We start from the raw sequence: 26,461 nt of genomic DNA on the forward strand, positions 1-26,461 counted from the left end.
GTCTGGATGCAGACCAGTGGAGCATTCCCGTCACAAGGTCACTTGCACTGCCTTTCTGGGGCCACCGTCTCCTTGCTTGCATCCTCCTTCCCCAACGTGGTATTGCCTTTAATTTATATATATTTTTTGTAATTGCAGTTATTGGATGTACTACACTACATTTGAGTCCTGTAATTAGTTTTATCAAATTGATCTAAATGGGATTTTTGTTTGTTTGTTTGTTTGTTTGAGAGGGCGTCTCACTCTGTTACCCAGGCTGGAGTGCAGGGGCGTGATCTTGGCTCACTGCAAACCCCTGCCTCCTGGATTCAAGCGATTCTCCTGCCTCAGCCTCCCGAGTAGCTGGGATTACAGGTGTGCACCACCACGCCTGGCTTATTTTTGTATTTTTAGTAGAGATGAGGTTTCACCATGTTGGCCAGGCTGGTCTTGAATTCCTGACCTCAAGTAATCCACCTGCTTCAGTCTCCCAAAGTGCTGGGATTACAATCTTGAGCCACCACGCCCTGCTGATAATTTGTTTTTCAACTGGAATGGAGACTTTTTTTTTTTTACTTTTTTTTTTTTCTTTTTTTTTTTTTGAGACAGTCTCGCTCTGTCGCCCAGGCTGGAGTGCAGTGGCCGGATCTCAGCTCACTGCAAAGTCCGCCTCCCAGGTTTACGCCATTCTCCTGCCTCAGCCTCCCGAGTAGCTGGAACTACAGGTGCCCGCCACCTCGCCCGGCTAGTTTTTTGTATTTTTTAGTAGAGACGGGGTTTCGCCAGGTTAGCCAGGATGGTCTCGATCTCCTGACCTCGTGATCCGCCCATTTCGGCCTCGCAAAGTGCTGGGATTACAGGCTTGAGCCACCGCGCCCGGCCAACATTTTATTTTAAAGTAAAAACATTTGTAACTTAAGTTATCCTCAAGTATATACATCAATAAAACTCTTATGATTTGTCTCCTTAGCTTTTAGACTTAACGTTGTATACCTGCAGTTGAAGGCTGCAGGGAGACTCTGTTTAAAATGTGCGTGTCAGGCCTCCCTCCATCGTCGTTGCTACCAGGCTCTTCCTGTATGCCTTCTCATTGAAAAGCACTTAGCCTTAAGAGAACCGAGCTTCCCTCCTGTGGGCCACACAGTGGTTGTCCACTGGAGCTGTGCTCTGCTGGAAACAGCCCCCAGTGCATGTTCTCTCTAATCTTCTTCTTCTTTGCCCCCTCCCTCCCCACACACGCCTCCCTAGTAAGCCATGTTCTCCTGAGCTCTCACATGGAGACTGCTCATTCTTGCTGCTCATGTGGCCACAGGATTTTCTAGTCTGAGCCAATACGCTTCAGCCTGCAATTGGAAATGATCTCTTCCAAGGCTTGTGGGGCCAGCACATCCCCACACCACCCTGGCGCCTCTCCTCTCCTGACTTCAGTCGTTCACTGTCTTTCTCCTTACCCTCTCCTTCCCACCTTCCTCAGTCTGGGTGACTTCATGTCTCTGGGAAAGAACTACGGCTCATTGCTCTGGAGTTCCTAGGCCTGTTCAGCTCCAGTGACACTGACCTTTAGTCATGTTCCCCTCTGAAATCTGAAACTCTGCTGCCTTGAGGCTACTTTCTGTCATTCCAGCTTTCACTTGCTTACTCCCACTGCACCTGCTCTTTGACTTCAGCAGGATCCTTAGTTGACTTTTTCATGTGTTGTGAAGTTGGAAATGTACTGAATTGAAATTTCGATTAAAAAATGTAGTGTATCAAGCCTGTAATCCCAGCACTTTGGGAGGCCGAGACGGGTGGATCACGAGGTCAGGAGATCGAGACCATCCTGGTGAACACGGTGAAACCCCGTCTCTACTAAAAAATACAAAAAACTAGCCGGGCGAGGTGGCGGGCGCCTGTGGTCCCAGCTACTCGGGAGGCTGAGGCAGGAGAATGGCGTAAGCCCGGGAGGCGGAGCTTGCAGTGAGCCGAGATCGCGCCACTGCACTCCAGCCTGGGCGACAGAGCGAGACTCCGTCTCAAAAAAAAAAAAAAAAAAAAATGTAGTGTGGCATACTACGTCGTCCTCTAACCTAACTATTAATAACTGTCTTGCGGTTTTTATATTTAAAAAATAACTCTGTGGATTTTTAAATTTCACCATTTTGTGAAGCTCCAGCTTGGGAAGAGTCAGTCGTTCGTCCTCTCTGCCCTTTGGGCAAATGAGCGTGTGCCTTGGGTGGACTCCGGTGTCAGGTGGGCTCGGGGTTGCCTTGCTGTCCTCATGCCCTCTTCAGCTCCACTGCCACTCTGCTCCAGCTCTGCACCGAGTGAATCATCTCTCAGAGCCGCTCACCACACTCAGAATATCGTCCTGCTTTCAGTGCTACAGATGAAAGTTGTAAAAATCAGGAAACACCACCTCAGCTTCATGTTCTAGCACCTGGAAACTCACTTTCTTTTGCCCCTATCCTTCCCTAAAGTCCCAGGAGAGAAACCTCCCCTCCCTCTGTCCTAGCCGAATCCTTCGTTCCCATCCTCCTCATGGGCACTGCTCCTCCTCATCACTGCGTTTTGTGTGTTTTCAGCCTCTTTCTGTCTCATAACTTCTTCCCTTTTGTATAAATGTGGTTCGCTCTCTTTTGTCTCAACCCTTATATCCCACCCCAGCCCCCACGTCCTTTCTTGCCTGCATGGATGGACATTTCTTACCTGTGCACAGGCACACACAGGCTTAAAAGAATCACTGTGCCATTTGTCTCTCCACCCTCCCCACCATGCATGCTTCAGCCTGTGCTTCTTCCCCAGCGTCCCCACTGAAACTTACTCTGAAAGCACTGTAGCTCCAGTTGTCAAATGCAGCGAGAGACTTTCCACTGCTTTCCTTCTCTGTGACTTTTGACATTATTCTCCTGCCTCAGCCTCCCAAGTAGCTGGGGTTACAGGCACACGCCACCACGCCCGGCTAGTTTTTGTAATTTTAGTAGAAACAGAGTTTCACCATGTTGGCCAGGCTGGTCTCGAACTCCTACCTCGAGTGATTGGCCCACCTCGGCCTCTCAAAGTGCTAGGATTACAGGTGTGAACCACCACGCCCAGCCGACCGTGCCTTTTCTCCTAACCCCGTAATTTTTCCGATTTTCCTCTTTGGCCGTTCCCCTATTTTCAGGGTGTCTCCTCCTTACTTTGCCTTTATTTCTTCAGGAGTCTGTTTCTCTCTCCTTCTCACTGTAACACTTGGATGAATGATCTCGTCTGCTGTGAGTCTAGTTTCCATCTCTGCTTATAACCCCAAATCTCATCTGTAGTCGTGGACTTTTCTGTCTACAGGTCTGTGTATCCAAGTCATCATCTCTGTCTGGGTGTCCTGTAGCCACCTCAGACTCAGTATGTCTGCACACTGAGTGAGTGTTCCTCCCTGACACAGTTCACTGGCCTTAGCCCCACAGCTGCCTTTTCTCCTTTTCCCCATGTTCATAAGTGGTGCCGTTATTTACACGTTTTCTGAAGCCGGAAACAGATTCTTCCCTCATTCAGCTCCCACGTCACTAAGTAATACTAATTTCCATTTCCATGATGTATTCTTTTTTGTTTTCTTTTTCTTTTTTCTTTTTTTTTTTTTTTGAGACAGGGTCTGGCTCTGCACAGTCTCGGCTCACTGCAACCTCCGCTTCCCAGGTTCAGGTGATCCTCCCGCCTCGGCCTCCTGAGTAGCTGGGACTACAGGTGCATGCCGCCATGCTGAGCTAGTTTTTTAGATATTTTGTAGAGATGGGGTTTCGTCATGTTGCCCAGGCTGGTCCCAAACTCCTGGACTAATGCAGTCCGCCTGCCCCAACCTCCTGATGTGTTTGGGATTACAGGTGTGAGGCACCGCGCTCAGCCTCCATAATGAATTTTCTTTCTTTCTTTTTTTTTTGAGACGAAGACTCCCTCTGTCGCCCAGGCTGGAGTGAGTGGCGCGATCTCGGCTCACTGCAAGCTCCGCCTCCCGGGTTCCCGCCATTCTCCTGCCTCAGCCTCCCGAGTAGCTGGGACCACAGGCGCCGCCACTACGCCCAAATAATTTTTTGTATTTTTAGTAGAGATGGGGTTTCACTGTGTTAGCCAGGATGGTCTTGATCTCCTGACCTCATGATCTGCCCGCTCGGCCTCCCAAAGTGCTGGGATTACAGGCGTGAGCGACCGCGCCCGGCCCACAATATATTTCCAATCCGTTTTCTTCTCCGTTCACGTTGACTTGGTTCAGGCCCTGCTATGCTTCTCCTCATCATTACGTTAAGCCTCCAAACCAGTCTCCTTGTTTCCCTCCTGTCCCCACTTCAGTCCGTTTTCATGGTATCTGGAGTGATTTTTGTATAATGCAAGTGCGTTTTCCACTCCCCTCTCTAGTAGTGCTGCACAATGTTTATGAAGAAGTTAAACTTCTTTAGCGTTACGATGCTGGGCTTTCTGGGGATCGACCCTTTACACACCTCTCTGAATCTTTTCTAGCCATTTTCCTAGAAATTATTCATTTCAGTAAAACTGAATCACTTGGAGTTCTTCCAGTGTGACTGGTTTTTAATACCTCAGTGTCTTCAAATATGTCATTTCCTTTTTGAAATATCCTTCCCCTCCTGTCTCTGACCCACCTCAATCAAAGTTCTCCTTCTGCAAATACCAGCTCACACCCTCTTTCCCGTGAGTGGCGTTCTCATCCAGTGGAGGTGGTGGTTCTCATTCACTAAGTCCAGGGGGGCTCAGGAATGTGTATTTTTAGAAAACTGGGATGGTGTTGATGTGCCTTTTCTAACTGCTGATAGTCATTATGTCATTTAAAAATGTGTTTCTGGGCTGGGCGCGGTGGCTCATGCCTAAAATCCCAGCACTTTGGGGGGCCGAGGCGGGCGGATCATGAGGTCAGGAGATCGAGACCATCCTGGCTAACAAGGTGAGACCCCGTCTCTACTAAAAAAAAATACAAAAAAATTAGCTGGGCGAGGTGGTGGGCGCTTGTAGTCCCAGCTACTCGGGAGGCTGAGGCAGGAGAATGGCGTGAACCCAGGAGTCAGAGCTTGCAGTGAGCCGAGATCGCATCACTGCACTCCAGCCTGGGCGACAGAGCGAGACTCCGTCTAAAAAAAAAAATGTGTTTCTGGCTGGGTGCTGTGGCTCATGCTTATAATCCCAACACTTTGGAAGGCTGAGGTAGGAATATTGCTTAAGGCCGGGAGTTTGAGACCAGCCTGGGCAACATAGATCCCATCTCTACACAAAAAAATTTTTTTAATTAGCTGGGGCGTGGTGATGCATGCCTGTAGTCCCAGCTATTCGGAAGGCTGGGGCAGGGGGATCACTTGAGATCGTTAGTTTGAAGCTGCAGTGAATTGCAATGGCACCACTGCATTCCAGCTTGGGTGACAGAGCAAGACTGTCTCTAAAAATTTTTTAAATGCGTTTCTATACATAGTACTTGACAGTTGTTGATTTGGTTCAGAAAACATTTGTTGAAAACCAGCTACATGTCTGATACTGTGCTATGTATTGAGCATGCAATGATGAATATATGTGGTCTGCCCTTGAATAATTTACGGTATACTTGAGGAGATTAACACATGAGCATGTTACAGATATTTTAAGATATGACAGTGCATCGATGGAGCTGAGAAGAGGCTCTGCCCAAGGAGGCAGGGATGGCTTTTAAGAAAAAGAATGGTAGCCCCAGCTGGGTAAATAAAGGGGAATGGAAAAAGAATTTTTTAAAAATTCAGAGTCCCAGATCTTTCTTTTCTAGATGTGGATTCAGCCGGTCTGGAAATGTTTATTTTTAAACAATCTTACATGATTCTTTTACACTCACCATGGCACCATTCCTCAGACTGACATATGGAAACTACATTTGGAGTTCTGAATATGAGAAACATAAAGAAAAAAGGATATTTTAAAATAGAATTAGGTTGGGTAGCAGCACATGCTTGTAGTCCCAGCGCTTTGGGAGGCCGAGGAGGGAGGATTGCTTGAGCCCAGGAATTTGAGGCTACAGTGAGCTATGATTGTGCCACTGCACTCCAGCTTGAGCAGTGTGAGACCCTGTCTCAAAAAATGAAGAAAACTGAAAGGATTTGAAGAGGTCCACAGTCTTCATTTAATTGCTACAATCTAGAGATGCCTTAGTTGTCTCAGTTAACTGTGAGACAGTATAGAAGAGATGGACAAGAACTTGGTTGTTTGAAAAGAGAGTAGCTTGTGATGGTTACTTTGGGAAATGTCTTTATGCTGTTAGAGACTACCGCCAAATTTTTGAAACCTTCCTATTTGCAGTACAGGTAGAAATCCCAGTTTACTATTTGGTCTAAAAGGGAGTGCCAGCAATTGAGTCAACTGTCATGTCTTTTCACTGGCCATGAAAGTGTGTGTGTGTGTGTGTGTGTGTGTGTGTGTGTTAAAAACCCATAACATAAATTTCTTGTGGGTGTGTATTAACAATATTGTTAACTGTATGAACATTGTTGTACAATAGATTTCTGGAACTTTTCCATCTTGTGTAACTGAAACTAAATCCATTGAACAACTCCGTATTTTCCTCTTGCCCCAGCCCCTGGCAGCCAGCATTCTGCTTTCTGTTTCTATGAGTTTGATTACTTTAGACACTGAATATATGTGTAATCATGCAGTATTTGTCTCTCTGTGACTGGTTTGTTTCATTTGACATACTGTCCTCAAGGTTCATCCTTGTGAAACAGTCAGACTTTAAAGGAAATTAACAGACTCATGATTCTGGTGGTGTCAGGTTACATAGTCCATGGTTTCTTGCTGCTACAAAACAAAAAGATTCTCAAATAAACATATTTTTTAAATGAGTTACTGGAGGGGGAAGAAGGAAGGGAAAACTTCTATGCTTCCTGCCTGCTCCCCCTGTGATCTTAGCAAGTGGCATAGCTACTTTGAATGCAGATGTCAGTATCAGCTCTGAGATTTGCATGCAGCTAGTAAAGTAGCCTCAAGATGTATTAAGCAAAAATGAATAGAGTTGTGGAGAGAAATTGACAAATCCATGTTCATGGGCTTCTTAATGAGACAAGATATTTGTAAATAAATAGATTTATGTAATATTGTTAACGTTAATATAAGAAGAAAAATACATAGAACCCTATATCCATCAATTGGAAAATGCACATTTTTCTAGGAGTTACATGGACTATTTGTAAAAAATAGACCATTGACTAGGCTATTAAGTATATCTTAAAATTTAAGAATTCCTGGCCGGGCGCCATGGCTCATGCCTGTAATCCCAGCACTTTGGGAGGCTGAGGCAGATGGATCACCTGAGGTCGGGAGTTTGAGACCAGCCTGACCAACATGGAGAAACCCCATCCCTACTAAAAATACAAAAATTAGCCGGGCGTAGTGGTGCATGCCTGTAATCCCAGCTACTCGGGAGGCTGAATAAGGAGAATTGCTTGAACCCGGGAGGCGGAGATTGCGGTGATCCGAGATCACGCCACTGCACTCCAGCCTGGGCAACAAGAATGAAACTCGGTCTCCAAAAAAAAAAAAGAATTCCTATCTTATAGCTCATAATTTTTTATCTTAATGCAATTAAAATATAGGTTATTAATAAAAAGATAAACATTTCCATAAATTTGGAAATTTTAACATTTCTAAATCATGAGTCAAGACAAAATTACAATAGAAACTTAAAAATACTTAAAAATAAACAATATATAAAATACTGCTTATCAAACTTGTATAAAGCAGCTAAAACAGTACTGCAAAGAAAATATATTGTCTTAAATATTTATATTATATTGTATTTATTGTTAATTTTTAGATGGAGTCTTGCTCTGTCACCTAGGCTGGAGCACAGTGGTGTGATCTCGGCTCACTGCTCTGCCTCTCAAGGTGCCTGCCACCGTGCCCAGCTAGTTTTTGTAGTTTCAGTAGAGACGAGGTTTCACCATCTTGGCCAGGCTGGTCTTGAACTCCTGAACTCGTGAGCCACCCACCTCAGCCTCCCAGAGTGCTGGGATTACAGGCGTGAGCCACCGCACCCAGCCTCATTTTTTTTTTTTTTTTTTTTTTATAGAGTCTCCCTCTCGCCCAGACTGGAGTGCAATGGCACGATTTCGGCTCACTGCAACCTCCACCTCCCGGGTTCAAGCAGTTCTCCTGCCACCAGGCCTGGCTAATTTTTGTATTTTTTAGTAGAGACAGGGTTTCGCTATGTTGGCCAGGCTGGTCTCAATCTCCTGACCTTGAGCGATCTGCCTGCCTTAGCCTCCCAAAGTGCTAGGATTACAAAAGATATTCTAATGTTAGCTACCCTTACATTCCTGCAATAAACTTAATGTGAACATGATGTATTATCTTTTTAATACATTGCTATATTCAGTTTGCTAAACTTTTGTTAGAATTTCTACATCTATATTCACTTGCATTCATTTGCATTATTATGAAACATGCCTGTAAAATCACGTGGTCCGGTGTTTTCTTTGTGGGTTTTTGTTTATTAATGTCTTTAACTGTAAGTGGACTCTTCAGACTCTGCTTCTGCTTGAGTCAGTTTGGTAAGTTATATTTTTCTAGGAATCTCTTCGATTTTTTCTAATAATCATATTTATTGCCATAAAATGGTTGGCAGTATTCAATTCACGCTTCAATTCCTTGTATACCTGTATTTATGTGCCCACTCTTTCTCCTTATATTGTTTATATGCAACTTCTTTCTTTCTTGTTTGATTGTTCATGCTCAGTCTTGACAGAGTTGGTCAGTCTTAACTGAGGTCAACATGGTGAAACCCCGTCTCTACTGAAAATACAAAATTAGCTGGGCGTGGTGGCTGGCACCTGTAATCACAGCTACTCGGGAGGCTGAGGCAGGAGAATCGTTTGAACCTGGAAGGTCGAGGTGGCAGTGAGCCGAGATTGCTCCATTCCACCCCAGCCTGGGCAACAAGAGCAAAACAAAAAAAACTTCATCTCCAAAAAAAATTTTAAAACTTCAATTTTAATCAAAGCCAAATCAAAGCTATTTATGATGTTAATAATTTATTCCTGTGAGCCATTGATGCACTGGAGTGGTTCCAAGGAAGAAGAACTAGAACTCTTAGAGAAGAAGCTAGCATTGATTAGACAGGGAAAGAGAAAACCTAAACAGAACAGCACGATAGCTGACTTCAGATACCTGAACTTTTATATGGAAAAAGGAGTTCTTTATCCTGTGTTAAGCCCAAAATATAGAACTAGGGTTCATGAGCAAATAATAGCATTGGTGAATATCAGGTTAGCATTAGCTCTTAAAAGCTGTTCTAAACCTATGAATGAACCCTCTGAACTGGTATACTTGTTATTGGAGGTATTCATGCAGAGGGTGGATCTTCTCACTGTCAGATCTTCTAGAGAATATTTGTGAATGAATTATAGAGGGTTGTATTAGATTACTTTGATCTGTTTCTTGTGTGCTTCATTTCTTGCCCCTATTCATCTCTTTCTCACCTTCTTCCTGCATTCACCTTTTTGTCCTATTATGTTGTTAATTCCTTAACAGGTGCAGCTTTTTTTTTTGACTGATAACAAAAATTTTATACATAGTTTTGTTAGAGGGTAGTAAAGGGGGTATTAAAGATATCATTAAGCTTCTCCTTCTCTCTCCCTGAATAATTAAAAGCACTTGGGGTTGGGCCCACATGTGGAAGGCATGTAAGTAAAGGTGGTAATGTCCTTGAAGATGAAGCCTGTGATGTTGGGTTGGCATTAGTGAATCCAGGTACGAATGAATGCATGGTTTCAGTGAGTATAGATACACAGATAGGTACGAACATAGGTGTATATACATGTATGTCTTATCCCTGTCCACGGAGAAATTTTGAGAGCAGTGATAGCTGATTAGCATTGGGTATGCTTAGCTTTTGATATCCAAATTTTATTCTCCACTGGGAGGAAAATAGAGCTTTGGAGAAATGACTGGTTTCAGGTCACGGACAGGGGAAGTGTAAGAATAGCCTGGAATGTCTTGTAGTGACAGAACGTAAAGACATGCTCAAAAAATGACGACGACATATCAGAAGGATGTAGAAGCCAACTTGAGTCCACTGGCCAAATCTGGATAATCTAAGCATGAAAATAAATAAGATTACAACCTATTGAATAAAATAGGAATTAATGAGCCTATACTGATGTAAAGAAACAAATGAATACATAAATGAGGGATAGGGAAAGTTCTACCTTTGTATAGGTTGCCAACTAATAAATATTGAAATGGATGCTAAACTTAAGTGGGTGAAAATTTGGTGAAGGACAAGATATTCACATAATCTTGAAGTATCCCTTTATAAAATACTTATTAAATATAAAAAGAGGAATAGTAACTCTACACTGGAGAAGTCTGGCCAACACCAGCCTTAAATATGTGATCATGACCAGTAATGAGACCTATCACGTCAGAATCCTGAACCACCCGATAAGATGCAGTGAGCACATAGCATCCCTCTGAGATGAACATGCCAGACATATACAAACTGAACTCTTCTGTAGGGAGAGAGAGATCTGACAACTCAAGTGGAGGAACACTGTAAAACAACTTAGAGTTTTCAAAAGGTTAAAAAATACCAGGAAAGAACAGATTGTATCCTTTTGTTTAAAGGACATTATTGGGACACTTGGTGGAACTTGAATGGTGTCTGGATTAGTAAAGTATTACTGTTAATTTTATAATTTTGATGACTATACTGTAAGTAGGATTATGTCATTGTAGAAGATTAAAAAATGGAATAATCAGTTATGTTTGCAACTTGCTGTCATGACTTGGGAAGAAAATTCTTTGTACTTTACTTGGAATTGTTCTGTAAGTTTTAAAATCATTCAAAAATACAAATTAAAAATATATATAAACTTGGGGTACTGAATCCTAGCCAATACATGAAGTCAAGAAAAGGAAATAAAAGGCATACACGTTGGAAGGGAAGAGATAAAAATGACCTTATTTGCAGATGACATGTAGAAGATCCCAAAGAATCTACCCAGCAGTGTCCTGGAATTAGTGAGTGAGTTAAACCAGGTTGTGGGATACAAGGTCAGCATATAGAAGCCAATTGTATTCCTGTATATTAGCAACAAACACATGGAAACCAAGACTAAAAACACATTGTTGTTTACAACTGCTCTAAGAAAATGGAATATGTTGGAATATATCTAACAAAATATGTATAGGACCTGTATGTTGGAAAGCACCAAACACACTGATAAAAGGAATCAAAAGATGACCTAAATAAATGGAAAAGGCCTACCATGTTCATGGATTGGAAGACTTAGCATAGTGAGTCAGTCCTCCCCAGATTATTCTGTAGATCTGTAGTGACTCATGGTGTCAAATTGTTCCTAAAGGTATAACACAGTTTCTGTCAGAATTTCAGGAAGATTTTTTTGTAGATAAAAAGCTTATTCTTTTATGTGGAAAGGCAAAGGAACTAAAATAAAATGGCTAAAATGATCTTGAAAAATAAAAACTAGAAGCAGCAGTCTACCTAATTTTAAAACTTAATGCGTAGCTACAGTAATCAAAACAGTGTGGTAGTGGCAGAGGGATGAATACGTAAGTCAGTGGAACAGAATCTAGAAATGGACTTGTAAAAGTATGGTGAACTGATGTTTTGACAGAGGTGCAAAGCAATTTAAAATGAAATCTCACACCTTACACAAAAGTTAACTGAAGATGGATCATAGATGGATCATAATGTAAAAGCTTTCATAAGAAAATGGGAGAAAATTCAGGATGTGAGGCTGGATGAAGAGTTCTTAGCTATGATACCTAGAGCGCAATTCATGTAAAATATCAGTAATTTATACTAAATCAAAATAAAAAACCTTTGCTCCTCAAAGCACCCTATTAAGAAGATGAAAAGATGAGTACAGACTGGGAGAAAATGTAAACCACATATCTGACAACTTAGATCTAGACTATATATAGAACTCTCAAAATGTAACAGTAAAAAGAAACAAAAACCCCAGTTAGGAAATGGGCAAAAGATATGACACAGATGGCAGATAAGCCTATGAACATATAAAAAACCTCATTAGCCATTAGGAAAATGCAAATTCAAATCATGGTGGTGGGATGTCACTAGACATCTGCTAAAACAGCTAAAATAAAGAGATCACAAAACCCTAAAAATGCAGAGAAGCTGGATCTCATATATGGCTAGTGGGAACGTAAACTGGTCCAGCCACTCTGGAAAGTAATTTGGCCATTTCTTAAAAAGCTGAACGTATGCTTCGCCTGTATGACCCAGCGCTTGCACTCCTGGGCGTTTATCCCAGAGAAACGCAGTCGTCTGTCCACACGGAAGTGTGTGCGTGAATATTCACAGCAGCTCTATTTGTAGTAGCCCCAGATTCGAAACAACCCACGTGTCCTTCAGTGGGTAAGTGATTAACTATGGTGCATTCATAACACAGAATACTACTCAGCAATAAAAAGGAAGAAACTTGTAACAACGTAGATAGCTCTCAGAGGACTTACGCTGGGTGAAAACAATCCAGTTCCCAGTGATGACATAGCACATGATTCCATTTATGTAACATTCTTGAAATGATGAGACTTCTCAGAGGGAGGGCAGATTGGTGCTTGGGGTGGAATGGGGAAGAGTGTGCCTGCCAAGGAGCACGCAGAACCTTTGTGCTGATGGAATAGGTGTGTCTTGTGGTGGTCATGTGAATTTGTTTGTGGTAAAATGGCATGGAACTGTACACACACAAATGAGTGCCTGTAGAACTGGAGAAATCAGAATAAGGTCTGTTGATTGTAGCAGTGTATTTTCACGCTTCTGAATTTAGGAGTGGGGCTCTGTGGTGAGCCCGACGGTGTCCCTGGCTGCAAAGAGCTTAACTCTGGCAAGAAGGCTGCTACTGGTCAGGCTTGGCTGCTCCTGCTGCCCTCCCCCAGCGGAGCTGATCAGAATCTTGCCCTAAGAGGCCCCTCTTAAAAGCCACAGCACCTTGGGTGGGCTGGCCTGCCCTAGAGCACTTAACGCTGGGCTGAGGGAGCTGCAGAAGCGTGCAGGGGGAGTGCTGGAGTCCAGGACAGTCAGCTGTACGCGGGATTGGGGCGAGGGGGTGGTTGTTTCTAGATTAAAATGCAGATACATGATCAAGTAGAATTTTGAAATTCCTGTAAATTTTTAAGGTAAAATAGTAATTACCAAGGAATTTTGTTCTTTAATACCCTCTTAGGGTATTAAGGAGGGTTTGTCAGTGAAAATAATCAAGAAGGACTGGTCCAATCGGACCACTGATTTTGACAGACAAGAGAACAGACCCCAGAGTGCCCCTTATCAGAGGACTGTCAGCGACTGGGATGCTGATAATGTTTCTCAAGTAGTAGTCACCCTTTTCTGGGAAATCGTGGCTCTGTCTGAGATCATGTAGGCTGGTAGAGCCAAAGCAGAGATCAGAATCCACATCTTTAGATCCCTCGAACTCCCCTCACCCGTGTTCTTCATCTGCACCGCAAAATTCCAGATACCTGTACTAAAAAGTCCTGAAGGTTTCTGCGCTGAATTAGTTTACGCTTAAGAAAGTCAGTGAACGTCAATTCATTTCCTGCTTATGCTTCAGAATGGGTTGATAGTGATTTGTCATTCTAACAAAATTCTAGCAGCTGTGGGAATTTGAGTATGTGAAAATCTTCAGGAATTCATCATATAAACAGTGCAAATACTTGCTGACTTAAATTGTTATGACACTCTACCAGGTAGGCACTCTGAGAAAATGGAAGTAGCAGCCCTTTTTCCCTGATAGTCAAATTTAGGAGGTGAGAGAAATGAATCAGTACAGGATTTCTCGACTCTCCAAACCTAACTGCAGACTGCTCCTCTCCCCTTTGTCCCCGTGGCTCAAGCCACATTCTTCATGTCCCTCTGACATGTTAGGTAGGTACCACCTTAAGGCATTGGCCGCTCTCTGTGCTTGGAAGACTGTTAACTAAAATATCCGTGAGACTGACCCCTTCCACATCTGTGCTTACATGTGACCCACCTGGGTGGTCAGTCACAAGGCCGATCCTGACCACCCTGTTTAGAATTGCAGTCTGCCCCTCTCCCCAGTGCTGTGAATCCCGTTACTCTACCTTTTTTTGTAGCATTTATTACTCATGTACTTTATGCTTAATGCTATATCACCGATTATAGATATTTGGTCCACATTGTTTGCATGGTGTCTCATGGGCCTTTGGATGTGATGAAAGTAAAATCCTTTCCCCTAAGTCCCTCTACCCTCAATTTGTTTAGGTTCTATCTCTCCTAGAAGCAGAGAGTCTGAGTTTCAAAGAAAATGGTGCAATACTGCTGGGCGCTGTGGCTCACTCCTGTAATCCCAACACTTTGGGAAGCCGAGGCAGGTAGATCACCTGAGGTCAGGAGTTCAAGACCAGCCTGACCAACATGGAGAAACCCCGTCTCTGCTAAAAATACAAAATTAGCCAGGTGTGGTGGCACAGAATTGTAATCCCAGCTACTCGGGAGGCTGAGGCAGGAGAATCGCTTGAACCTAGGAGGCGGAAGTTGCAGTGAGCCGAGATCGCGCCACCGCACTCCAGCCTGGACAACGAGAGCAAAACTCCGTCTCAAAAAAAAAAAAAAAAAAGAAAGAAGAAAAAATGTGAGGATACTTACTGATTATTTTAAAGTGAAGATTAGTATGTCTTATTTTATACAAGCTACCAAAGAGGAAAAATGTCCGTTTTCCAAACTAATGAATTTTACCTATTTTGTAAAGACACTTCTCAGGTATTCTTTTCATTGCAGACTCTTGGGGACAGATTAAAGAGGACTTTTTCAATTGGGAGATTTGTGGAATCAGAATTTAGTGACATTGTCCTGGCAACTTTAGGATCTTGAAATCATGATGGATTGAAAGACACTGACAATTTCAAGGACAGTAAACTATTGTTTGGAAAAGGTTGAACTTAAAAATGTTTCCTAAACAACGTATACTTTATTAGCAAGGTTGTGATGGTGCTTCCTTGGAAATACTCTTTCCATTCCCACTGCCGCTACCTGATTCAGGCCTCATCACCTCTTGATTAAGCTTTCAGTGTATTGGTGTATGAAGTTGCCTTCCTCCTCGTTCAGTCCATCTTATATGCTGCTGAGAGTTATTTTCGTGAAAATCAAATGTGTTTACACCAGTCCTTTAAAGAACTTCATTGGCTCACGCCTGTAATCCCAGCACTATGGGAGGCCGAGGCGGGCGGATCACGAGGTCAGGAGTTCAAGACCAGCCTGGCTAACATGGTGAAACCCCATCTCTACTAAAAATACAAAAAGTAGCCGGGCGAGGTGGCGGGCGCCTGTAGTCCCAGCTACTCAGGAGCCTGGGGCAGGAGAATCTCTTGAACCCAGGAGGCGGAGGTTTCAGTGAGCCGAGACCACGCCACTGCACTCCAGCCTGGCAACAGAGTGAGACTCCGTCTCAAAAAAAAAAAATAATAACTTCACTGGGGCCCTGTCCAGAGCCTGTGCCTGTAGCACAGCCCACATGCCCTTCAGGGTCTGCCCTTAATGTGTTTGGGGACCCCTCTTTCTAGCTAGCTCGTCAGCCTTTCTGAATTTGCCAGTCCTGCACACTACACCGTTCCCTGTCATTCCTCCTTATGATGTGTCCTCTGCTGGAATTTCCGCTTCCTGCTGATCTCACTAGGCCTATTCAGGTAGCAGCTGCTCAAGCTGCTTCCCATGGTATTTTATGCAATAAAGTATCAGTACTCAGAGTCACCGCCTGATAGAATTTCTTTTTTCCTTTTTAAAAGCTTCAAACAAATAATGTCTTACCTTTAGATCCCTATAGGTTAAAATATATTTGTTGACTAAAAATTGTGTATGATTACTGAAAGTGTTCAATGCCGGGAACACACCAGTTCATCATGGAGGCATTTCATCAGAGAGTCTAGTTAGAGAAGATATGTCATGGACTGCGTCGTCACAGAAGTGGGGTTTGTGTGAGAGAGGAGTTGGAAATCACACCTGAGTGGAGAGCAGCGTGAAAGGTGATGTCAGCAAGAATTTAGGTTGTATAGAAAGGATGGTAAAGACACCAGCTGGATGGATCAGGGAGACAGGGAATGCAGAACCCAGGAAATGTGTAATCTCTTAACTTGCACAAGCCTAGGTTTCCTTTTTGTGTTCTAGTGTGTTACACTGGCGATGACTTTACTTCCCTGAGTGACCGTGAGATGGGTGTGGTCCATATTCATGTGCACTTCGTAGGGCTGTGAGGACTGAGAGAGGTGACCCAATGACTAGTGTCACACAAACGTGACATGTCGTAGGCACCAAATGATTCTAGACAGTGGTTCTGGTTGGTTTTGTGGTCAATTAGAAACCTTTCATCAAGTGAAACTTTCTTTGCAGAGCAAACAATTGAAAAGTTAATATTCTACATGTACTAAGGTTTGTATTCTCCGTTAATATGGGGGAGTATATGGTAACCTGGTGTTTAGTGCTAGCTATGTTTTTGGCTCATTGCTCAGTTTATGAGAGAGAACGCATAATATTTGTTGTTCGACCATTTTACTTGCAGGATTGAAGAGAGTTGACATATCTAGAAAATGCTTTGAGTTCTTGGACATCACTATTTGAAAACGTACTGATTACCCTTAGTTGAGAATGGGAAAATCTAAAGGGGAAAAGTCACTGGTTCACGCTGTACTATTAGAATTGGTCATCTTCTTGCCTGACTTGTAAGTTAAGGATGCTTGATCTTTGCTGTGATGTAACTTGTTGAGGATGAATTGTAACCAGTTACAATGAATACAAATTCTCCTTTCTGTTTGACCTGGAAAACTTTCCAAAAGGAGATGTCTTTACAATAATGATATATTTGGTGAAACCTGTGGGTTTTTTTTTTTTAAGAGCTTCTGATGACAGTATTGAAAGAGGAAACTAATCTGTATTGTCAGCATAGCCACAGCTAGCACTAGTCATTTCTTGAGAGGTGGAGCTGTTTCTCAGAAAACACGCTGTTTAAGGGTAGGAGGTGAAGGGACTCCTTGTCAGAAATTGGCTTAATTTTTATCCAAGTTATAAACCACAGTTCTGTTTGGGTATTGCATTTCTTCATTCACTCAGTGACAAGAATTAAGGCAGATGATGCTTGCAGGAAAAAAAGTGTGTATTCTTGATAGTTCTGCTACTGGTGCTAGTAGAGGTTGAGAAATAAGATTTCCTGTGAAGTGTGGTTTGGTTGTTTTTGTGGTATCTCATGCAAAAGAGTTTGAACTATGTTCATTTTTCTCCGTTTATTGGATCCTTTAAAAGATAGGAAAGGGTGAGATAACCAGACTTACAATGATGGTAGAGTACTGTGGGCTTTGGGACTCCTGTAGCCCAAAGGTTATGGGATGCTGCTGTCACGATAATCTCATTTCAGAGGTTCCTGTGGAAGAGGAGAAAGGATGTACCTTTCTGTGTGTTCTCATTCAGAAGTCAAAAGTTTTTAATGATTTTTAATGGTTTTTAATGATTCGTTTACAGATTTGGAGCTAGCCGACTGATAGTATCTGGGCAGGGTAAAGAGACCTGTGACTCAGGTTGTCAGGGAACCTGTGTGTGCGCTCACAAACTCGGAACTATGTGTTATGATCCTTAACTGGAGAAGAGGCAGTGCCCTTCTTTGTTATCTTCACTAAAGAATATGAATTATAAAGTCACAGTTTCTCATAAAAAGGCTTTCATAGTTTCACTTCCTGAAATGTGTATATTCACAATCTTTTGCAATAGTTATTTTAAGGTGATGTGTTTTAGTTAATTTTTGTCTCTACAGCCTCTTCTAAATCAAAAAGTTATATATGCTTTTAATTTTGTATTAATCTTTTTAAATTTTTGTTTTTTGTAATTTTAATATATTTTTAATTTATTTTAAAGTTTTATTTCTCTTTTGCTTTAAGATTTTTCTTTTTAAATTGTTTTTCATTTTTCCTTCATATGTATTTTTCTTAATAGAACAGAAGAATTAAAATAATATCTAGTGATGTAGGTATTTGAGTTTTGTTTTTAATCAGCCTTGAGAAGAAAATGCAGGCTCAAATAACATTTGTAGTTGTAAATAGCTATAGAGTTTTCCCAAGGATTACCTTTCTTAGTATTATCTGATAACAAAATTAAAAAAAAAAATCCTGCGAAAATTCACTGTTCCTTTGCTTTTGTTGACTCTATAAATTAATGTGAAATAGGAAGCGAGGCTGCTGCCAGGGGCTGAGCCCTGTAGACCCAGTGCCCTGCAGGTAGTGCCCTCCTCCATACTGCCCCCCAGGACTGCATCTGGGCCTTTCTGGTTTGTGGTTACTGTGCTTATAGAGCATTGAGGTAACCCCTGGTGCATATTTTACAGATTGAAGGAAAGTAACAGTGAATTTTAGTTCAGAGTCCTGAGGGTGTCAGATAACTCTGGCTGAAGGTCTTTCTCTAGGTTTACTTCCTCCATAGCTGGGCAAGGGTGTGGGGTGGTGCCATGTGGGGTAACCAGATTCCCAGCACCCTGTGAGGTAGACCTTCCTGGGTTTTATGGATTCCTACCGCATGTTAGCCAAATGGCTGTTTTCAGTTGTGCAATAGATATGAGTAGCCTTTGGTTTGTGTTCTTTCTGTGATTACAACATGAGGAAATACATTCCTCTGGTGTGATATTTTAGTGGAACTGTAATTTTAAAATCATGTAGCATTCTAAAACCAGGCATTAGTTTTTTGATATGTTGTCTAGGAGATACGTGCTCTTTATTTTAATTAGGTTGCTGACCTTTTTACTGTTTTACATAATATAACAGTTAAAGGGTGATTAAACTGTTAAAAAAAAAAGTGATTTTTAAAAAAGTGCTTGTTGACATCATCTTTCCGAGAACACTAGTGTATGTGATTTACTATAACAAGACCTTAGTTTTTCCTGTTGGCAAATGACATGTAATATTTACAGAGGTCTTGGGTTTAGTCCAGCAGAAACATCTCAGATAAATTGATGTGTGAAACTAAAGGCATTTTACATTTCCTTTCATATGGGGATAATATAAACAGTGTTTTCGTTTAAAAGTAAAGAGAGACTGGCTATTTAGTATGGATTTCTTTGAGGGGACAACTTGCAATAGTATGCATTCTCTAGAGTTAAACATCAAACACCATGTTTTTAGTTTTATAATTCAGTGATATGCATCCGGCAGTTGTGTGTTGAGGATTCTGAGTTAATTCATGGGCTTTTTCTCCTGGTGTCATGCTTGTCTTCCTTTTCCATCTAAATGTATAAGGTCACATTTTGTTATTTCACATATTTAAATTAGCATAAATTCTCAATCTATGAGATTTTTACTTTTAAAAACTAGAAATATCTCTAAACTGTTAACAGAGTCTAAGTAGTGAAGTATCTTCAGTGGCCTTTTAAAAAATTCAATTGGAATATTCCAACTGTCTGTAAATATTTTCAGCATTTAACCTAAACACAGTTCAGTGCTAAAATGTATTTATAGTGGAATTCTTATCTATTGAGCAACGAAGAGGGTGAAATATAGTAACCTCGGAAATGTAGTCTCATCTATTTGAGACCAGTTACCGTTTTGTAGGTAGACCAATCAATTCTTAGGTACCAAGAATCTGAATGATCCTTTTACTTTTAGGAAGGTAAGTACTTTATTCATTTAACTATGTTTACTTCTGTTCGATTTTTCAAGTCACAATGGCTAATGTGCTACAAACAGAAGCACTTCCTTCCAGCACTATAGTAACAAACAAGATTACATTTTATAGTTCTTAAACAAAAGTAGAGAATAGTTTAGGATTTGTCTCAACTCTCTTATGATGCTAATCCATTTTTCTTATTTCTTCTATCCTTTTGTAAATACCTAGAACATTAATATGAAGATAAGAAAACAGTAAGTTTGAAATGACAGTTGTGGTTTATCATTCTCTGTTTTCAGATGATCACAGCCGTGTTAAACTGCAGAATGCTGAGAATGATTATATTAATGCCAGTTTAGTTGACATAGAAGAGGCACAAAGGAGTTACATCTTAACACAGGCAAGTAGTACGATACCAAGCAAATGTCTGAAAATGATATGTTTGTGGTTGTTCTGCTTTAAATCATAGGGAAAAGTATATCTTGACTTCTTTTGGAAATGAAATGGTATTTCAGTTTTTTCTGACGATGTAATGAATTTTGGACGTTATAAAGTTTTGAAGCTTTGAGTATTTAAGATAAAAGGCAAGTTATTTTTAATATTACACATTCTGTGAAGGAAAATTGTTATGAAATGGCTTAGGCCAGTTCTTTGGGCAGGTTGTTCCTTACATTATATCTGACACAGAGCTCTGCAAATGCTTCTTAGCATCTTCTGTTTCTCTTCCCATACCCTGTGGCAAAACCAGAGGCCCTAGACGCCTCTTCTGTAGCTCCCCCTGCCTCGCATATATCTTCAGAGAGTACGCCAAGCCCTGGATGGTGTATGGTCATCGTTGAGGACCTGTGCAGGTGCTGAGACCAGGTGTTCCAGAGGCCCAGCTGCAAGGCCTTGTGCTCCCTTTGGCCTTCTGTCCAGTTGCCTCTGAGCGCATCAGCCACACCTGTGTGCAAGCATGATTTTCCTTCCATTCTGAGATAATGGGAGAGATTTTTGTGTATCCACAGCTACTCTTTATTCATTAAGTAATAAAGACTTGATTAATGGTGCTGTCACTTCCCCCTAAAGATTTTTAAATATTCAAGAGATACACCATAATATTTGATATTTTTGAAAACGTAACTCGAATCAGAATGATTTACTTGAAAGAGAAAAATGTTTGATAAGTAAAAAGATAGGCAGATTAATGTAACTATGAGCTATTAGACTACATCAGTTCAAAGGAAACTAAAATGCATTATTTTACTTGAGGTAATACAGCTTCTGCAAGTCAAAAATAGAAAAACAGCCCATGGAAAAAACTGGCATAGGACATAAACTCCTAGTTCAAAGAACGAAACAAAGGTGGACACCTTGCGCTTGAAGAGATGCTCCCTTCATTCAGCAACCAGGGAATAGGCCTTTCCCCTGTCAGAACAGGAGAGATTTCGAAGTGTGTAGTACTCAGTCTTCAAATACTCTGACTGACCAAGAAAGTCTACTTAGAGAAATACAGTCAGACATAAAGACATACATGATAGGCCAGGCGTGGTGGCTCACGCCTGTAATCCCAGCACTTTAGGAGGCTGAGGCACATGGATCACCTGAGATCAGGAGTTTGAGACCAGACTGGCCAACATGGTGAAACCCCATCTTTACTAAAAATACAAAAATTAGCTGGGTGTGGTGGCGGCCACCTATAATCCCAGCTACCCAGGAGTCTGAGGCAGGAGAATCGCTTGAACCTGGGGGTTGGAGGTGGCAGTGAGGCAGGATAGCACCACTGTACTCCAGCCCGGGCAAAAGAGCAAAAGTCTGTCCAAAAAAAAAAAAAAGACATACGTGATCATGTTCATTGCAGTCTTATTTTAACGCATCAGACTCAAGCAGTCTGTAAGGGACTGGCTAAAGAAATTAATCATACATACACCATTAGTGGTTATTTTTGGAGCTGGGGAATAGAGACTTTAATTTTCCATTTTCTTCCTTTCTGTAATATTAGAAGTTTTTTTAAATGTGCATTCGTATTTTAAACTACTGTTTAGAGTTAAAAATTTTATTTTCTGTTTGAAATAACTACAGTTGACCCTTGAACCACACAGGGTTGAACTGTACTAGTCCACTTACAGGCAAATTTTTTTCAACCAAAAACGGGTTGGAAATACGGTATTCATGAGATGTGAGATCCATGCATACAGAGGGCTGACTCTGTGTATCTGCAGGTTCTGCAGGGCCACCAGTGGGGTTTGGACATGTGTGGATTTTGGTATCCTGCAGTGGGTGGGGGCGGATTGGGTCCTAGAACCAGTCCCCTGTGTATCTCCAGGAACAACTAATAACATTACAAAATAGAGAAGAATTACCACCCTAGATCCCTTATCACAACACTCTCTCCCTCTGTACCCTTTTTCTCCTTTTCTTGTGTTTTTTGTTTTTTGTTCTCAGTTCTTAAAAACACAAGTCTTTCTCAAGATTCTAAATTAGCCTTTTTTTTTTTTCTTCCCTCCAGTCTGCACTACAGCCCTTTAAGACCATGGTTTTAACCTTTGTAACCTAAGATAGGGTAGACTACTGTCATGGTACCCGTGCTTGAATCTTGGTGCCAGCATTTCATTGGGTATTCACTGACCCAGCAAAGACTTACTGAGACCTACTCTGGCAGGCATTGTTTCAATAAAACAGACTTGTTAAAACCCTACTGTTATGAATTTTACATTCTAGTGGGAAATAAAATGAATAACAGTTAATAATTTTGTAATAGTGTTTTTACATGCTTTGTATAATTTAAACCTTAAGACAACTCTCTGTGGTAAATAGTATTACCTTTACTTTATACACAAGGAATCTAAGGAGATCCAGAGATATTAAATAACTTTTTTTTTTTTTTTTGAGATGGAGTCTCACTCTGTTGCCCAGCCTGGAGTGCAGTGATGTGATCTCAGCTCACCACAACCTCTGCCTCCCAGATTCAAGTGATTCTCGTGCTTCAGCCTCCCAAGTAGCTGGGATTACAGGTGCTCACCACCACTCCCAGCTACTTTCTGTATTTTTAGTAGGGACGGGGTTTCACCGTGTTGCTCAGGCTGGTCTCAAACTCCTGGCCTCAGATGATCCACCTGCCTTGGCCTCCCAAAGTGCTGGGATTACAGGTGTGAGCCACCGCGCCCAGCCTCCTAGTGATTGTTTTTGAACTTCTTGTCGCTGTGTGTGTCCTGAAGGAGCCCTGCACATTTAATGCGAGAACTCAGATGCCTGTGTCTGGCTTTTTGTTCTCTCCTGAGTTCCTCTCTATATTTGTCAGGTCTCTATTGGATATTTTTACTGGATTTCAAAATCTGCACGTTTTCTATCTTTTTTACCAAGGCAGCTGCCTTCCTATTTTTCTCATTGGGATTGAAACTGTCCTCATTGTCTGCCAAGTTCTTTCTGATCTTCTGTTGCCCCTCCCTTTTTTCAGAGCTCTCTTCAGTTACACCTGTCCTATTGCAGCAGCTTTTTAAGGTCTCCCCTTGCCACCATCCTTGTCACTCTACTGGTGTAATTGCCGACTGCATCCCTCCACTTCCACTTCACTGATCTATTTGTCTTTCCCAAATATGCCCTAAACTTTCATGCACTTTGCCTTATGCTTAGAGGGCCTGGAATGGACCCTAACTGCCTCCCATTCTTCTGCATTCCCTCTCTGTATTAGGACCTTTTTTGAGGCTCTTCTGTAGTTTCCTTCTCAGCCTTTCCTGCTCCCTAAAACCTGGGTTTAATTTACTCATATTCTTGTGGTACTTAACTGTGTCCATTAGTCATACAAGTATTTCTCCTTGCCACCTGTGCAAGCTCTTCAAGAGCCAAGACTGCATCTCAGTCTAGCTCTTGACCTTGCACCTAGCAAGTTGTTTAGAATGGAGGATACAGAAAACTAGAGATGCAAAATGCTTATTACCCCAGCTCTTCTGATTGTCCTTTGTAGATTATTGTTTCAGTCATCTTTTTCGTCTGAGTTTTATGAATTAGTATTTTTTTTTAAATCACCTCCTTGGTGTATTATGTCTGTTTTGCAGAAGAAGAAAATTGGTAGCATTGCTAGTAAATAGAAGAGCTGAGAGGTGAATCTCTGTCCCTCTGATTTAAAAACCTGTGGCTGGGTGTAGTGGCTCACGCCTGTAATCCCAGCACTTTGGGAGGCTGAGGCAGGCGATCATCACCTGAGGTCAGGAGTTTGAGACCAGCCTGGCCAACATGGTAAAACCCCGTCTCTACTAAAACTACAAAAATTAGCCGGGCATGGTGGTGCACGCCTGTCATCCCAGCTACTCAGGAGGCTGAGGCAGGGAGATTTGCTTGCATCCAGGAGGCAGAGGTTGCAGTGAGCTGAGATGATGCCATTGCACTCCATCCTGGGCAACAGAGCAAGACTCCCATCTCGAAAAAAGAAAAACCAGTGTTCTTTATACTATAGCAGCTATGTTCCTGTTTATTATTTAGTCTTTAGGATCACCAGTGGAATGGCATGGGATGTGATTGTGTGTATACACCAAGGAGTGACCTCACTGGCAAATTGCTACATCCATTTTTTTTTTTTTTAAATAAAGAAAAAGGCATTCATTTTACTGGGGATTTCCTCATTGCTGTTTTTACCTCTAGACTGTGTTTTGTTTTGGAAGTAGATCAAGTAATAGAAAAACAAGTTGAGTGAAGAAAACTCTATTCTCAAATACTAGGTTGTAGTTTGTCGGGATCCTCACTAGACTTCTAGCATTTTTACAACTTAACCTAGGTTTATTCATTTAAGTAATATTTATTGAGTATCTGCTACATACTAAGGAGTACACCGGGCCTAAAGATGCTTTTAGTCGGCCAGGCACCATGGCTCACACCTATAATCCCAGCACTTTGGGAGGCCGAGGCAGGTGGATCACTTGAGGTCAGGAGTTCGAGACCAAACTGGCCAACATAATGAAACCCTGTCTCTACTAAAAATACAAAATGTAGCCAGGTGTGGTGTTGGGCGCCTGTAATCCCCAGCCACTTGGGAGGCTTAGGCAGGAGAATCTCTTGAACCTGGGAGGCGGAGGTTACGGTGAGCTGAGATCGCAACGCTTCTCTCTAGCCCGGGTGACAAGAGACGCCATCTCAAAAAATAAAAAATGCTTTTAGTCTAGAACCACTTTGACCCCCTTGTTGCACGTGGGTCTGAAGCTCTGGGCAGCCCTAGCCCCCACTCCTGACTCTGCCCCTAACTCTTCCCACTCTGCTACATTCCACGTGAGTTGAACGCATGTTCAGAGTTACTTTAGGTGTAGCAAAACTACATCTCATTTTAACCTTCTCGTTTAAAACTAGTTAAAATTTGTACATAGGCTTTTCATCTCTTATTAGTCCTTTCTTTTACCCTATGCTATCATTAAAATGTGAAAGCAATTGGAAATACATGAAATATTTTGCTTTTGTCCCCGTGGCATTGTTGTAACATGGACTGTTGCCCCTTTTTGACTCTGCCCAATACTCTTCCATTGAGGCCATACATACTGTGCATTTGTAGATGAACAGTTTCATTGTGGTTCAGGTACTTGAATGATTCCTACTTTTTCTAGAAATCTTTTTGTAGTTGACTTGAGTTGATTGACTGGCCAGTGATAGTGGACTTTTTCTCGTGGATCTTCTATGATGTGTGGGAGGCAGGTCCTGTCATTTGACTGTGGAAGATGAAGAGGACAGAAATTTCCTTTGTCTACCTTCTTTGCAGCTGGAACATGATCTGTCAGACACTCCTACTTGTGATTTTGTATCTGGTTTGCCTATAGATTGTTTATGAATACTACAGCCACCTTCATATGGCAGTGCCAGCAAAAGCAAGGGGATAGTAGTGACAGTATCAAGAGCAGCATCCCAGGTTGACTTTCTTTGTGGCAGGACCTTGCTTGTGCCTCAACCCTTGGTTCCTCCCCAAGCTTGGCTCTCTAGTCCTCAACTCTGAAAGCCACCTGATATCTTAATTCCTTTTTTGCCTAAGAAAATAAAAGTCAATTTTGATAATTTACAACCAAAAATCCTAAGTAGCACAGACCTGGTTTTGAAATCAGGTGGATTGGAAGTCTTGGTTTACTTCTTATAAGCCCATCCACTGTCTGTCTTGTAACATCCCAGGAGCAGACTTGACGAGGCCTTCCTGGAGCCTTGCTCTTTCTATCTGCTTCCCTCATCTGCTCTTTCTCCTCTCTCCTCACAGGGTCCACTTCCTAACACATGCTGCCATTTCTGGCTTATGGTTTGGCAGCAGAAGACCAAAGCAGTTGTCATGCTGAACCGCATTGTGGAGAAAGAATCGGTGAGTAATATTTAATATTTACAGCTTAGTATACTGCATGTGATCATTAGCATATAAAGATTTTCATTTTGGGGCCAATATTCATTCCTTAGTTTTGGCCTTTAATTGCTAAAGGCTAGTGGTCAAAGTGTTTCTGTCCAGAAAAACTCATTTATCCTTTTCCTTTCTTATTTTAAGTATTTATATAACAATTGCAGACCTTTCATCTCCAAGATAGAAATATAATGGAATAAGTACTGACCAGCAGTGATATATAGATCTTTGGGATCCCTAGGAATCCTTATTGACCTATTGTCAGTAAGCCCTCTTCCAGCTTTAAGATCTTGTACTGTTCTACTTCAGATTTCTTACTTTATTCTACATTTCATAATTGCTGGTTTTTACTGATGATGAAAATTTCCTCATCCACTTCTAATCAGATGTGGCAATGACATGCCAGAATTTCCGGCAGTGTCAGCATAGTCGTTTACAGTGATTTTTCCTGATCTTCAGTATCATTTAAAAATTAGGGATTAGGCCAGGCACAGTGACTCAAATCTGTAATCCCAGCACTTTGGGAGGCTGAGGCAGGCAGA

At 41.8% G+C, this 26,461-nt stretch overlaps 1 protein-coding gene across 5 annotated transcripts in view; it reads left to right on the forward strand.

Annotated features, from left to right (window-relative positions):
* PTPN2 (protein tyrosine phosphatase, non-receptor type 2) overlaps nucleotides 1-26,461 on the forward strand; it is a 97,748-nt gene that overhangs the window by 27,312 nt on the left and 43,975 nt on the right. For 4 of the 5 annotated variants that reach the window (XM_025365466.1, XM_025365464.1, XM_025365465.1 and 1 more), the window contains exons 3-4: nucleotides 19,885-19,985; nucleotides 25,788-25,886. In XM_025365466.1, coding sequence (XP_025221251.1) covers nucleotides 19,885-19,985; nucleotides 25,788-25,886 — 200 coding nt within the window. Of the gene's footprint in view, nucleotides 1-16,012; nucleotides 16,068-19,884; nucleotides 19,986-25,787; nucleotides 25,887-26,461 lie in introns of those variants that run through there. The other variant, XM_025365467.1, reaches the window with a different exon arrangement.

Source organism: Theropithecus gelada, chromosome 18 (genome assembly GCF_003255815.1).
Source record: "Theropithecus gelada isolate Dixy chromosome 18, Tgel_1.0, whole genome shotgun sequence".
NCBI classification, from domain to species: Eukaryota; Metazoa; Chordata; class Mammalia; order Primates; family Cercopithecidae; genus Theropithecus; species Theropithecus gelada.